This window comes from Oenanthe melanoleuca, chromosome 5, assembly GCF_029582105.1.
Source record: "Oenanthe melanoleuca isolate GR-GAL-2019-014 chromosome 5, OMel1.0, whole genome shotgun sequence".
Classification (NCBI taxonomy): Eukaryota; Metazoa; Chordata; class Aves; order Passeriformes; family Muscicapidae; genus Oenanthe; species Oenanthe melanoleuca.
Window position 1 is genome coordinate 26,465,642 of NC_079339.1, and position 15,118 is coordinate 26,480,759.

Sequence of the window (15,118 nt, forward strand, 5' to 3'; positions counted from 1 at the left end):
TGTAAACTAATATAAATAAAGTGGCTGTAACTAAGGCCATAATCAGGTACGCAGTTTAATTACACTTAATGAAATAGCTACACATTTTGCAGAGTGCCTGCAATGTGTCATGTCCCCAGGTAGCATTGTAAATGTACAAAATGCTAGCGCAAAAGTTGTCTGGTTTTCAACAGGTCCTTCTATTAATTATTTTGTACGGGAAACCCTGACTCGTTCATGAAAAGGCTTTTCACAGTAATATTACATTGTTTTTATTTTTTCTCCCTTTAAAACAAAGTATCATTCACTTTTCCAAACAAATACCTAACATCAAATTCTTACACATGGCTGCTTTTTAATAAAGTGTTCTACTTCTCTTTCAAATTGCATACATCACAAAATCTAACAATTAATTATTTTAAAAGCTTGTGCTTTGCAAATTAAGTGACAGAACTCTTAATCTATCTGGTTTGGGTTTTTTTTATTTATTTTTTTTTATTTACAACTTAACATTTATTGAGCCTCCAGATTGCAATCTTGCATAGCAATGCATATGCTGAGGTAGGACTGCAGTGTGGAGACACAGGTATTGGCACTGGGAGAGTGACAGAACAGGGATAGGGGAGGTGCTGCTCTTGCACAATTAATAACAGCTCCAGCTACTGAGAAGACACAGGATGAGGCAGGAACTTTCACACAACAGACAACCCTCTCTCCTACAGTTGCCACTTGAAATGAGTTTGGAAAAAAAAGCAGGTGACAGGTATGGGTGACACCAGGGAGCACACCACAGCAGCCTCTGGTCCTGGACTTCAGTGCTGCTTGTGTTAGCAGAGGTTCAGGCACCAGGTATGACTTGGCAAAAGCCTGTTCAGCCAGTGAGGGAGTTTAAAGACCAGGCATAAAGAAAGCTTGTGTAGAGTTAGCGGGATGGAGCTTCTCTTGTGAAGAATGGATGGATAAATTGTTCAGTTGGCATTGACTGTGTGTGAAGAACATGTGACTTTAATCGAATGATAAGGAATAATAAGAGTTGCAGAAAGCTATTGAGACTGAGCAGCAGCATAATGACAGTTAACTGGAGAGAGATCCCTGAGAGCAAAGCAAAACTGAGTACCACTAATGAAAGTTTTGTATCTTCCTGGGCAGCTCTCAAACTGGTCTGACAAAATTACTTTGGAAAGAGAAATTTTGTTGATCTAGGCTATCCTTAAACAGGCCTTCAGCACCATTTCAGCAAGACCACCTTGAGAGATCAATTCATTTGGGAAGAAGTTGTTTCTTTCTACCTGAATGGTGGGGGAAAAAAATGTGCTAGCCAAAAATTAACTTGGATTAAAAAAAAAAAAAAATTAAAATCTCAGGCAGTCATGGAAAAGCTATCCTAGATTTGACTTTGGGCACTTTTTTTTTTCTGGAGAGCATTGTTTGGTATGGTTCTGAGTTAATCACCACCATAAGGTGACAGGGTGACAGCTTTTTATGGTCAATTTAAATATACAGGCTAGGTTTTCTGTCTCCCAGCTCTGCTTCCTCCCTAAGAACAGCTGTCAGCATCTGTTGACATCATTACTAAAGAGTTCCACAAGTAATGAATCCCTAATTTAGTGGCTGTATTTAGACATGCTCTAACCTATCCAACAGAATCTTAATTTACTGAGTGTCAAATGCCAATCCAAGACATTACAGGAACAGACAGGTATATCCCCAATACAAGACAGTGCTAGTACTGCCATTCTCCTTGGATGACAAGGAAAAGTACTCTTCTTTTTTCCATTCAGCACATAGTTCTTTTTGGAAAGAAACAGACTGTGTCACCAGAAGACCACAATGCTAAGTATACGAGCCTCATTTCAAGTAGGTATCTCCAGCTTTGTGTAAATGGAAAACATTTCCAAAGTGTATATAGTTGTAAATATGGTAATTCTGGTGTAAGGTAGATGAGGACTCAAAGCCAGAGTCACTCATGATTTGGATTTCTACATTTATCATCCGTCATTACCAGGGTGTGATCCTGTCTGTCACTGCTGGGGGTGCAGGCTGCCTGTTAACATTCTGAGGTGTGAGTACTCCAAGCAAGGAAGTACCTCCTACTCTCTTCAGGTACTTTTTTCTTCATAACATGACCACTTTGAGCTGTTAAATTTGTACCGTAGTACAGCCTGCTTGTTGTTTCATGTCTCGTTTGTCCAGTTAAACTAACTTAGGCTGCTCTAAATAAATCCCTTTCTTTTTAGATTTATACTTGTAACAAAGTAGTCATTTGTTTATTTTCATATTTCAAGGCTTGTCTCAGTCAGTCCCTTCAATTCACCAGTCATCACCAGTTGTTTTGGTGGCTCAAGTTCAGTCCTTGTAGATCTGCAACATCTTGCATGTGCTTAAGTGTTCATCCCAAATGCAAGTGCAGAAACTCCTGAATCTTTCCCCAGGAGTGTTCCTGTGCATGGGCATGTGCTTTGCTCTCTCCACCCCCCAGAACCGGCACCCCCAAAACACGATCCATAGCTACCTGACAAAAGGGAGTAGAAGGAGGATCAATTTGGTGACCTGCTCCTGGATAACTCAGGAGTTCAAAGTTCTCTTTCCCATGCTGGCGTAGACGCTTGATTGCCAGCTCAGCATATATGGAGCTCTTCCACATCCGATCATCTTCCCCTACCACTAAGAGAAAGTGACCTTCTGCTTTTTCAACGGGGATCACACTAGGAGAATTAGCAGGATTCGCTGGGTCATCCAGAGCTTCAAAAATGTCAAATACACCAGAGTCAGAGACACTGACTTTCTTCATATCAAAACGAAGCCCGGGCAGAGTCATGTCACCATAACGGAGGTCTGCAACTGTGTTTGAACTACAGCCTGAGATTGAGACAGCAGCCACTACTTCTGGCAGGAAGGTGATCATGGAGAGTGCTAATTCTGCCCCCTTCCCAGTCCCAATCACGCCAACTCCTGGTCCTTTCACCTGCAGATAAGATAGAGGATGGAGAAAAGAGGAAGAAAGGAATAAAGGAAGCATACTGGGATTAGCCATTAATTGACTTTGGAGTTGTTTTACTAAAAAAAAAGTTAGGTTAATTATTGATGTAACCTGTTGGAGAGTGACAGTCTGGACCCAGGCTCCTCCTTCTGTCTACAGTCTTATTTTTCAGAGACATCAAGAGATAACCAAATCCCACAAAAAATACAGACAAGCACAAGGCATATCAAAACTCAATTGTTACTGGTCCCTACTGAATATGTTAATGCAAATTTTTTCTCATTTTCCTAAAACAGGTAATGGGAAATTCAAGCACAGTCTACTGTTTCATATGTCTCAGGAAAATAAAGTAACCTCACAAATTACATCTGAAGGATTAGATAACTAGCATTTCTTGTCAAAAGACAAGCATGTCTTGTCTTTTGCTAGCCTGAAATGTAAAACTGAAAGCAACATCGCACATCATCAAATACATTCTTTCAACTACTATTAAGCAGTGTCGTATCATCCTCTCTTAAAACTAATTTATTTCATGTAAGAAAAAACCCTAAACAAACACAACATTTTCATCACCACTGGTCCTGTTTGGAGTACTCCAGCATTCACTATGCTACTGATCAGCAATCTTCTAGCTCCAGCAAGAATGTAACAGACACTTTGTACTGGAAGAAACTCTCCCCTGTCTTATGCGTCAGTCACTTTTGGGCCTGAGCTTACCCAGCAGAAACTGATACTCAACTATTAAAAAAAAAAAAAAAAACACAAAAAACCACCACCACCACCACTTAGGCATAACTGCTAAATCCTTCCTAGTTGCAAGAGATCGCTCATTGCACTCACCTTTGGGTGACGCTGTAGGAACCTTGCTGCCTCCTCAAAGTACTCAAGTTTTAATTCTTTCATGACCCTAGGAAGATCTTCAAAGTCAAAATATGGCAGAGAAAGAGCAGCAAAACCACGGGTAGCCAGGAGACTGGATCTAAATTCAATCAAGCCTCCTTCATCACCATACATATCAATCACTCCTGGAAAGGGACCATCTCCTATATTAAAGAGAGGAGATATAGAGGAAAAGTTATCAAACAGGACACAAAAACTATCTGGTGAAGAATGAACAACAAAATACAGAATGCTTAAGACATTTGCTATTAATAGTCATTATTTTTCCATTTGCACAACAGAGATTTAAGAGAACCAGTGCTGTATCCCACTTCAGGTATTTCAAACTAAGAAAAGGTCCATGTCCTTACATTCCTATAAAAATATATGAAGTTACAGATTTTGCTTTTTAAAAACAAAATAAAACTACAATAACAAAACCCAACAACTTTCTAAATGTATTTTTCCACGGTCTTAACCTCCTGCCCCCAGACCAATCACACACCAAGTGAGCTATTTTCCTACAAAGTCACATCTTAATTAGCAAAGTGCAAGCTCTTGCGTAATGAGCCCTTGAAGTAAACTCTACAAAACTTAAGTAAACTCTGGAATAAACTGCATTGAGCAAAGCCCAACAAAGACAACCCACTGTTAAAATCAACTGGACATACTACCTCTATCTCAACAGCAGCACCGTTAGACTTGGCAGAACTGCTCCTGCAGATGTGAGAAGACAGAAGGCAGAACTGAGAGCTGTATGGGTGCAGCTGTGTGTGTGCATGACTGACGTACAGATAAACATGCACACACACGTGTGCAGTATGTCCCACCAAACTACAGAAATAATCAGAACCACAATTTTAAACAGCCATGCTTTTGCAGCCAAGGTCATGTTGTAACATCTTTGTATGCCAAGCCAGGAGATCTTAGTATAAAAGGCTGAAGATGCTACTTAGTAGAGCTTTAAAGACCCCAACCAAGCAATTTTTTTTTCTTTTTTCTTTTCCCCTGGCCACCAGATGTCACATCTGATGTTCCCTAACCCATCTCATTACAACCATCCCAGCACAAATAGGACACGCTTGTTGCAAGAGTGTGTGAGCTCTCTCACTATATGTGCTAAAGAAAAAGTCTCTGGCATTCCAACACACTTGAGAAAAGGAAGTTTTGTTTAAGACATGGTGGAAACCTCCTAAATTAAAGCATTAGCAAGTCAGAAAGGGACTGAAACATGCTTTTGGGTTCTTACTCATTCAGTTCTGATCTTTTTTTCATTTAAGTTCAATATTCTATTGAGAAAAAATATATTGGGATAAACTTATTAACAATGCTATGATCAGCAGTAACCTTTAGTTAACAGCAGCCAGCCTAGATGGCAAGAAAATACGTATTCCATCATCACTCCTACCTGGAAAGCTTTCAAGCAAGAGCATGTAATCAGAACATAGTCATAGATGAATGTGTTTCTCTCTCATGAAGACACCCTTAAACTTGCACAAGGATCCTGGACTGCCTGAGTGCCTATACATTCCCAAGTATATGGTTCCTGCAGAGCTCACTAAAAAGCAGGATAAAATAGTCTAGACAACTTTACCAACATTTAAAAACAAACCTCCACATTTGTAACTCTTATGCCTGAATTGATAAATCGTTTTCATATAAAAATTACATCATAAGTCCACTCACGTCCTCTCACTTTTACTAAGAATGGTTCACACTTAAGATTCCTATCTTACAAATATTAACATTTTTTGTCCCTGGAGCAAAGAAGGGTATGGTCATAATACTGTAACTGGATCCTCCATCATGACAGATGGCAATATAAATTAAGCAATGATTCCAAACTTTTCCACACTATTACAATGCCAGACTTTCTTAAGAGGAAAATGCAGTTTCATCTTGCAGATCTCTGGATTCCCACTGAGCTCAGCAGAAATCAAGCTCATCCTCTAAGACAGGGCAGATGAAAAACAATGTCTCAGAGATGGAAAATCCAGCATGCTGACTAAACATCAGAAATTCAAAGTTCAATCTCTGTTGTTTTTTTCCTCAGTGGACTTTGGATCCGTATCTAAATGGATAAAAAAATCTTTGGTTTGGAATGAAAAGACTTAAATACTTAAGTGTAGTGATACTTACAGGAGTTGCTGAACCAAGTAGTTTTAAATTAGAGGTAATGTGGAGGGCAGTTCCAGTACCCACAACACTCAGGGAACTACAAGAAGTTTAACTCATAGCTCAAGTGTACAAACACAATTGTTGGTGTAAGGTTTCGTTTTCTAACACTGCCCACAGATCATCAGAATATCCCACCTCTTAAAGCACAACCATCTGATAAGCAGGAGAACTTGTTCATAAATCCATTTTGGTTTTATATCACAAAAGTAACCCAACTACTAACTGTAGTAACTCTGTAATAACAGAGGTGAGATATATGTATTTTCTAGAATCTCATCTGCTGCTCTTCTTCCTGGTTTGTGTTTCACAGGGGAAAAAAAATGCCTTTTTAATTTAGTCCTACTTAGGGTAAAATCCTTGGGACATTCTTTTCTGGATGTTAGATTCTGGTACTCCAGAGCAAACACCAAACCTACTGGAAAACCACAGGCCGAGCACAGCAATGAAGTAAACTCTAGGACCGCTGTTCTCCTTTAGCTGCGGCCCGTCCCGCAAGAGCCGCCTCCGTGCCCGCCCTGCTCGGTGCCGCCGCGGACCAGGCGGGGTGGCCGCGCACAAGCCGGGCGCTGTGGCGACAAGCACCTGCGGTATCTCCCTAAGAGTTCAGGGCCACCTGTCTGCAGGGCGGCGTTCGGCTCTAAGGGAACGCGGATTCCCCGGGTGACAGCCTCTGCAGGGGTTTGTTTTACAAGACTTTCCTTGCTTTGCTCAGAGACGGCGGGGCGTCCCGCCGGCCTCGGGGAGAAGGTCTCGGGCCGGGGCACTCACCCGGCGGCAGGAAAAGAGAGCCCCTTACGACTCCTTCCTTCAGCCGGATCCTCCGCACGCCGGGGGCCGTGAATAATCTCTGCACCTCGGCCTTGGCCATCACGGGCCCGGGCATGGAGCCGGGCGGGCTGTGGCCTTGGTGGACCAACACTTCCACCTTCATCGGGTTGCTGGTGTTGCGGGGAACGAGCCGCTGGTACGGCTTCTCCATGGCGGCGGGGGCGAGGCTCCAAAAGAGCCCCATGGGCTCCACGCCGGTGTAGTCCCCGCCGTGGGAGGCGTCCGTGCCCAGGTGCAGCTCCCCGCGGCTGTCGGCCCGGTAGTGCGCGCACGACTGGAAGAGGCAGCCGCGGTCATCGGCCGCCACCGCCCGCAGGGTCACCGGCTGCCCCGGGCTCAGCCCCGCCACCCGCGTCTCTACCCGCTCGTCCGCCGGGCCCGCGGCGGGGGAGACGGCCAGGCTGGCAGCCCGCCGGGCCGGCGGCGTGCGCAGCAGGGCCCGGGCCGGGGCGGCGGCCAGCGCTCTCCACATGGCGGCGGCAGCGGCAGGTGCGCGGTGCGGCCGCGCCGCCCGCAATATCGGTACCGCGGCCGCCGCCCCCTCCGGGCGGCCCCAATAGAGAGCAGAGCCCCTCCCCGCCCCCCAGACCCGGAAGGCCGCCAGCGCCGGGCCGCTCCCGCCTCCCCAAACCATCCAACCGACTGAAGCAGCGAGCCGTGGGCAGCAGTTAAAGTTTCACTTTAATCCATTACATTAGGGTGGATGCAAAACGTACAAACGGGCAACAGCAGAGGCCGAGTACGGGCTGCAGGCACCGACGGGTGCAACGCGTTCGTACACACGGTGCAAATGCGCCGGCAGCACCCAGCGCCTTCTCCTTCAACCCCACGCTCGGGTGCCAAAAGTTACTGACGATGCCCGGCGGGGCTGAGCGCTCGCTCCGCTGCGCAGAGAGCAGGGGCGAGCAGCCGGAGTCCCGCTCCGCCACAGCGGGCTGGCCGCCTCATGGCCCTCTCCAGCCGCCTCACGGCCTCTTCCAGCCGCCTCACGGCCCCTTCCCGGCCGCCTCACAGCTCTTTCCAGCCGCCTCACGGCCTCTTCCAGGCCTCCTCACGGCCCCTTCCAGCCGCCTCACGGAGCCGCCGTGCCAGCCCCGCAGCCCGGCTGCTCTCAGCAGCCCTTAGGAGCTGGCAGCTGAAAAGGCATTCGGGGAATGTACAGGCAGGGAGCTCTGACAGTGCTGCGGATCTCCACAGCTATACCCAGCCATGCTGAGGAGACACCCGTGTGCGGCTCCAGGATGACAACTAACAGGACCCGTTCTGTTGTTTCTTCACGCTTACAAACTTCCACAGACTGTTTAAATGTCTCATTTCTACTGTATGTGCTCAGAACATCACATCAAGCTACGGGCTATTCGTTGCCTGTAAGTGTGAAGTGTTACCTGAGGATGCTGGCACAGTACTGCTGCTTTTGGTAAGTGAAATATTAGATATTTTTAAGGCAGATGCATTTTAGTGGTTTGGGAGAAGGGGAAGGAGCAACAAAGGAGGTTGAAGTGCACAGGGAGATCAGAAAGATTACTGGAGGCAGATTACTGCTTCCAGGAAAACTAGAATACTGGAACTAGAACACAAAGCTGGGAAATGGCATGCATTTCCTCTGAGAAGGCCAAGGCATATTTTCATCCCAGTTCTCAGCTTGAATGAGTTACCTACCACTTCAATTCACATTCAAAGCACACACAGCCTTACCACCATTTGTTTTCCACAGCTTATAACCCTGTGCTACATAAAACAGGAGGCCAAGACCTCTAACCAAGATTAGAGGAGGGTGTAATAAGGAAGCTGCTTTCTTGCTTTCGCTCACTGTCATCCCCCAAGAAACCTAATAGCTTATTCTCTGATGTTCCTTGTTCTCATTCTGAACCATTTAACTAAATGATTTAACAAAACCAGCATCTTCATCTGCACAGTAACCTAATTAATATCAGAGCTTACTGGGTGCTCCAGATGGCTTGCCCGTGAGGTGTTTATGAAAGAAAGCTTGGATTTGCTGCCAAGCATCTATCTGTGCTTCACAATGTGCCTTGGGCTCCCCTCCCCACATCACAGGCTTGCCAAATAGCAGGTGCATTGAGGCTGCACACATTGGGAAAAAGGGAGGTTCAATGTAGTGTCCTGCTCCAGGATAACAAACTATCTCAGGCTTTGCTTTCCCATGAGCCTGCAAACGTTTGCTCCCCTCAACTGCAAAGAATTCGCTTTTCCAGTTGTGATCATCCTGGCCAACAATGAACAAGAAGCAACACTCAGCCTTCTCCAAAGGGATAAAGCTTTGCTGGTCAGGCCCTTCTAGTGGGTTGTTCAGTACATCAATAATATCAGCAATCCCAGATTTGCCAACCTTGATGCGTTTTCGATTGATACCAAGGGGTGGAATGGTGATGTCCTTGTAGTGGAGCACTGCACCCACATTTGCTACCGAGCCGTTGATGAGGGCAGTGGCTGTGATGCCCTTTAGGAAGGAGGCCATGGAGACGCACAGGTCACCCCCCTTCGAGTGTCCAAGCAAACCAATTCCTGGACCTTTAACCTGCAGGTGAGAGAAGAGAAACCACAAGCAATGAATCATGGTATGCCAATTCTTTAACATGTTGCCATGTTTGCAGCTGTGTCTGTTTGTGCAGGTCTGTCCCAAATTTGGAGCCCACCTACAGGCATCTGAGGTCTTGTGTGGAGGGCCCATGTCTGAGGGATTCTGGGCACTGTTCTGTGCTTGATTTATGATCCTAAGCCCTACTGAGACTGCAGCATCATCCTAACAAAGCTACAAGGTTCAGTGCTGATGCAGAGAGTACAGCTGTGCTTGCAAATGTGCAGTCTCATATTCACTTTATTTATAATGCAGTTGAGAGAAGAAGAGGGAAAGAGCAGGGGAGGCCTCCTCTGCAATTGCTTTCTTTCAGTGCAAAATACTCAAAGTCAGCAATGACTATGATTTTGTCATACTTATGTTAATGTATTTCTTATATTCAAGGTTCCCCTACTAAGCTGACATGGGGTAGCAGGCTCCACATGAGCTGCTCTTCCTCTTCTCTAGAATGTTTGGTATCTAACTCATAGGAAGTAGTGTGAGGTAGCTTACTCATTAAAATGTATCTTAAAAATACAGCCTATTAAAACCATTTTTCTAAGAGAATTGTACAGTAGTCAATCTAGACTAGGTTACCTTCATTTTCTTTCACACAAGACAAATTAAATAGAATAGGAAAGTTAAATGAGCTTACTGGGTGCTGAAATCCTTTAAGGATACTAGAAGAAGGTTACCTAATATCACATCTCTTTAATCTCCAAAGACTCTTAGGGGCATATGGGCTCTGAGATGGCATCAAAATTTAATACCTTCTGTATCTTATCACCAGTGTAATAGGCTTCAAACCCACTGACTTTGAAATATGGGAAGGAGGAAATTGGAAAATATGGCTGCAACTTTGCAACCCATTAAAAACATGGTGAGAATAGCAGTGGAGGTATTAATAGGAGGCAGTGGTACTGTACTGCTCTCAAGGGAAAAAAAATGCTGGGGAAAGCAATTTTCAGACTTTTTTGGGCAGAGATGTGGCATGAGTAGTTAAGGTTAAGGTGACTAGAAAGCAGTCAAGACTTTTAATAACTACTCATCTTTCTGAGGTTAAGGAAAGTATTTATTTTCACTCTCCAGAGAAACCAAGTGTTGGTTTGTGCAGTTCTAGCTACTGTCATTCACAGGTACTTATAAGGAGGTGCAGAATTGAGCAGGGTTCTCTTCCAAGAGGTGCTAAATTAGAAGGATCCCTAAGTGCACAACTAGCTGCTAAAACCCACTTATCAAATACCAATATTTGGAGTGATTTTAACAGCTCATAAAACACACAGAATCAAATGTGTATTGGTAGACTTCCTTGAGTTTCCTTAGTTTCCCTGAGACCTGGATCACAGAAGGTTATCATGTGCTCCACACCTGAAAAGGATATTTAGTTCTGCAGGACATTCTACAGAGCATAAATCTAAAATCCCCACTGCAAATCCAGTAAGCCTCCAGGAAACTAGCACCCTGTTTATGACACTGGGTTGAATGGAGTAGAAATTACCAGTATGTGACCAATGTGTCACTGTTTCACCAAAGGAAGAGTTGGAATAATCTGCCAGAAAGCCATTGTAATAAGAGTTAAAGATATAAAACAAATGAATAACAGCCAACTCAACAGCGATGCTATTTTAAGTACAGCAGCTCTGCCCCATCTGCAGTCTGACAGGACCTAACTAATGAGAGTTCACTGTAGTGACAGTCAATGAACAAACCAACCTGGGTGTGTTGCAACATATAGTTTACAGCTTCTTCGAAATATTCCAGGTGGAATTCCTTCATCCCTTTAGGGAGATCTTCATAGCTGTAGAAAGCCAGAGCCAGCACAGCAAAGCCGTGGTTGGCCAGCAGGCATGCCCTGTATTCAGGGAGTCCTCCTCCAGTTCCATACAAGTCAATAATTCCCGGAAAGGGGCCACTTCCTGAGAGAGACAACATAACAGGACACATTAACCCACCATTTTTAATTTATATTCCACATTCATAGGCCTGGGAACATGTCTTTAAAAAAATATACAGCAGCAGAATGGTATTGAGGGTCCTAAATTACTGTGACAGTTTTAATGAAATAGCTACATTGCTTCAAGATTAAACAAACTTGCACAAATTAGCAGGCCTGCTAATGTTTTAGATAACATCAGGAAACAGGCAGCTGGAAGAGAAGGGATCTTTTAACAGTCACAACTAGTTCTCTGTATCATGTAAATTCACTGCAAATGTAATCAAAAATATCCAGAAGGCTTCTCCTTAGTGCACTTCTCTGAAGGCTAATCCAAAAAAAAGTCCCATCTTCTGATGGGTTCAACTTTTCAATTTTAGTGTAAATGCACCTCAGTCATTTTATCTGGGATTAAAAGAAGAAAGTATTTGAAACCAGCCTTGCTTACCTGGTAAGGGAAGCATTATGTTAGGTTAGGTTCATCATGGGACAGAGACTGAAGTCCAGAGCTGAGAGGGATTGATTGCTGCAAAGTACTAACCAAGTATGGAAAGGAGGCCGAGGGAGACTTCCATTCCTGCGCAGGAGGGAGGGTGAAGCTTCCCCTCAGGTGTCTGCAGACTAACATCAAACGTGGGTAACAAGCAAGAACTAGAAATTCGCCTCCAGCCTCAAGGAGACAGATGAAGTCAGAGCCCAGGGCACTGGCTGGCACAGCACGTGTGATTTTAGCACTGTCACAAAAGATTTATCCCGGACAGACAGGAAAGAAAGGGGAGAGGGGAAGGCACGTGATACATAGAAGAGCTCCTTGCCAAAGACACACATGGTGAAAACCTCTGTATCACAGGGGGAAGAAAAGGTGGGATGTGGTGGAGGTGTGGCTACTACGGAAGCAAGGGAATGCAAGAGATGAGGTTTCCTACAGAAAACTAGCAGAAATCTGGACAGCTGATGGCAGGAGAACGCAGCATTTGTCAGGCAGTGTGAAAACCACAGGCCCTTTTCATTATTTTCTGGCAAAAATACTGCCAGAGCAAGTCTGTCCAATGTTTTCCTTGACCTTCTACTCATACACAGGAAAGAACTGGGGACAAATGTGGCAGCAAAAGGGAACTTGAGCTACAGCATTTAGGACATTACTAAGTTAAAGATGTGTGGAGAGGCTGGAAAGGGAAGCCACAGGCTGAAACTCTACAGTTTAGGAGTGTGGTGTTCCACTTACTCAAAAGAATTATCACCTGAATTTCCTGGAAAACAGCCAGGTAGAGGAAAGGTACCTTGAAAACTGTCTGACTCCACCTCCCATGGCATTTGGGAAGAAAAAGTGTACTGTGATCAATATCTTCATATCCAACAGAAATCAGTTAAAGAAACACACATGCGCTTCACCACATGCAGCTGTTCTTTGTGAGGAGTACGGCCGGCAGATCAAAACTGGCTGGGCTGATCAGGCCACTTCTTGAGGAGTGTCCAGTGCCGACTGGCGAGACAGCTCCTCCCTGTCCTCTGCCTGCGACGGGGCTCCAGGGGAGCCTGGAGGCGGTCTGACTGCGGGCCTGGGAGTGCAGGGCCGAAAGCAGAGGCAGCACACTGGGGGCAGGAGCCCGGCACGGCCGGTACTCACCGGGGGGCAGGAAAAGCGTGGCCCGGATCCTCCCTTCGCGCACCGGGACTCTCCGCACCCCGTCCCGCAGGAACGCCCGCTCGTGCTGCGCCTGGGCCAGGAGCTGCCCGGGGCGCTCCCCGTGGCCCTCGAACACCTCCAGCTGCAGCAGGAAGGGGCTCTGCACGTCCCGCTTCACCAGCCGCCAGAAAGGCTTCTGGGGCTGCAAAGCCCAGAGCAGCCCCATGGGCTCCAGGCCGGAGAAGCTGCCTCCCGGCAGCGCAGGACAGCGGGCGAGGTCCACCTGCCCGTCGTCGCCCGCCTGGTAGCGGGCACTGGCCTGGAAGAGCTCTCCGGTCTCGTCCCGCAAGGACGTTCGCAGCGTGACCTGCTGCCGCGGGCCGAGGCCCTGCACGGCGATGGCCAGCGGCTCATCGAAGAGGCTGCGGGCGGCGGGCGCCAGGCGGATGGAGGGGGCCATGGAGGAGAGTCCCTGCGCAGGGGCTGTGCCGGGGCTCCGTGAGGCTGCGGACGCGGGGCGGGGCCGGGACAGCCGGCTCTGCCAGCTGCGGGAGCTGACCCGGCACAGGGAGCGGGCACCGACCTGCCACATGGCTCCGAAGCTGCTGGTCCCGCCTCTGGGGCGGATTCTGGGGCAGATCCTCGCGGAACTGGGGCCGGGCTCGGGCCCGGAGGACGCTGGCACGCCCCGATGGGGAGGAGCGGGATGACAGCTCCCTTATTCCGTCCTCCTGCTTCCCTCCTGCCTGCTGGCGTGGCTGCCAAGTTCCGTGCCGCTCTGCTTCTCTGCGTGCCTGCCTCCCCGCCTCCTCTTCTGTCTTCCCCCCGCTGCCTTCACCGGCTGTGGGAGGTTTCATCCAAAGGCTGCCTAGTCCTAGAAACCCGTCTGGGCCTCGGTGAGCTCCTCAGTGTCCCCCCGATCTCTCCCGGCCGGGCGGTGGCTGCGGGCAGGAGACGTGGGGAGAGGACGAGCAAGCAGATAGGTTGAGGAGTCGCCGAACAAAATCGCAGTCGGAATCACTGAACAGGGAAGGGCCGGTGTGGGACAGACCGCACAGAGATGGGACAGCTCTGCACGGCACGGCCGAGCTGTGCTGTGCTATGCTGCTCAGGCAAGGGACCGCAGCGATGCGATAGCAGTCCCAGCCGAGGCGGGGAGAGGCCACACCAGCACTAGCTCGCCATAGCTTCTTGTCTCCTTGCTGCCTCTGGTTCTCTGTTCGTTACCCCAAGGCTTGGGCAAGGTTGATTATGCCTCCACCAGGCTCTGCCCCGGCCTAGGTAGGTGCACAGCCAGGTGTGTTAAGAAAGATGATCAGGGTGGTCAGGGATGCAGGATCAATAAGGGAGGAGCACTTTCACACACTATTTAGGTAGGTCAGAAAACATCTGGCTCTTCTAGTAATGGATTGTGCAAAGATTTAAAAGAGAAAATCATTCAGCCCATCTTATGCAGAGATGGATCTTCTGATGCAAAAGGAACTGCAGAGGGACAACTGTTTCCAGATGCTCCCAGACTCTTCCTGGGAGATGTAGGTGCCTCTTATGCCTCACGCTCTGAGCTCCTCGTGTCTGTCTTAGATGTGTGAAAGAGATGGAAGCATCTAAGGGAATCCTGAGTGTTATCTTAATTGGAAATATTAAGTGGTCAGAGATATTGGGCAGAGTCTCAGCAGTCTTTCATTCGCCATGAAAATTACCCTTTTTCCCAAGTAGGTGAGGTGTTCTGTCATCTAGCATTTGAGTATGTTGTCTGGTGTCCAGTCCTGAATTGCTCCCATTGCTGAGAACAGCACTGTGGCATACACTACTGGATTTGATCGTGAGTTTAATCATATGCAGGAGCAGATGCTAAGGGAAAGGGTCCTGGACACTTCAGCAACATTCCTTCTCCTGCATGCTTGGTGACACAAGAGCCATGGAAGAGAGTGAAGTGTGTCCATCTTCTCTGGTCTCCTGTTCCCAGCTGGGCAACCTTTGATCCCAAGTTGCTGCAACCTTTCATAAGCCTTCATCCTGGGATAAGGAAATAGTCAAGTTGCAAACACTGCTTCTAACCAAAGTACAGCAAAAGACTCCATGGCTTTCAAATTTCAGTCTCTTTATTACAAAGATTAAAATGTCCCACTTCATGTAGGA

The 15,118-nt window shown here is 47.0% G+C and overlaps 2 protein-coding genes across 3 annotated transcripts; both read right to left on the minus strand.

Annotated features, from left to right (window-relative positions):
- Positions 1–226: 226 nt before the first annotated feature.
- On the minus strand, positions 227–7,493 carry LOC130253354 (acyl-coenzyme A thioesterase 1-like). The gene is made up of 3 exons (XM_056491861.1): positions 6,785–7,493; positions 3,800–4,002; positions 227–2,944 (listed from the first exon to the last, which is right to left on the minus strand). The coding sequence occupies exons 1-3, from the start codon at positions 7,476–7,478 to the stop codon at positions 2,369–2,371; spliced, it is 1,473 nt and encodes a 490-aa protein (XP_056347836.1). The 5' UTR covers positions 7,479–7,493; the 3' UTR covers positions 227–2,368.
- A 13-nt stretch (positions 7,494–7,506) lies between these two features.
- On the minus strand, positions 7,507–13,676 carry LOC130253356 (acyl-coenzyme A thioesterase 1-like). 2 transcript variants are annotated; one of them, XM_056491862.1, is made up of 3 exons: positions 12,980–13,676; positions 11,133–11,335; positions 7,507–9,380 (listed from the first exon to the last, which is right to left on the minus strand). In XM_056491862.1, the coding sequence occupies exons 1-3, from the start codon at positions 13,569–13,571 to the stop codon at positions 8,775–8,777; spliced, it is 1,401 nt and encodes a 466-aa protein (XP_056347837.1). In that variant the 5' UTR covers positions 13,572–13,676; the 3' UTR covers positions 7,507–8,774. The 2 variants fall into 2 exon arrangements, with proteins under 2 accessions (XP_056347837.1, XP_056347838.1); XM_056491863.1 differs by lacking the exon at positions 12,980–13,676 and adding an exon at positions 12,633–12,958.
- Between the last annotated feature and the right edge of the window lie 1,442 nt (positions 13,677–15,118).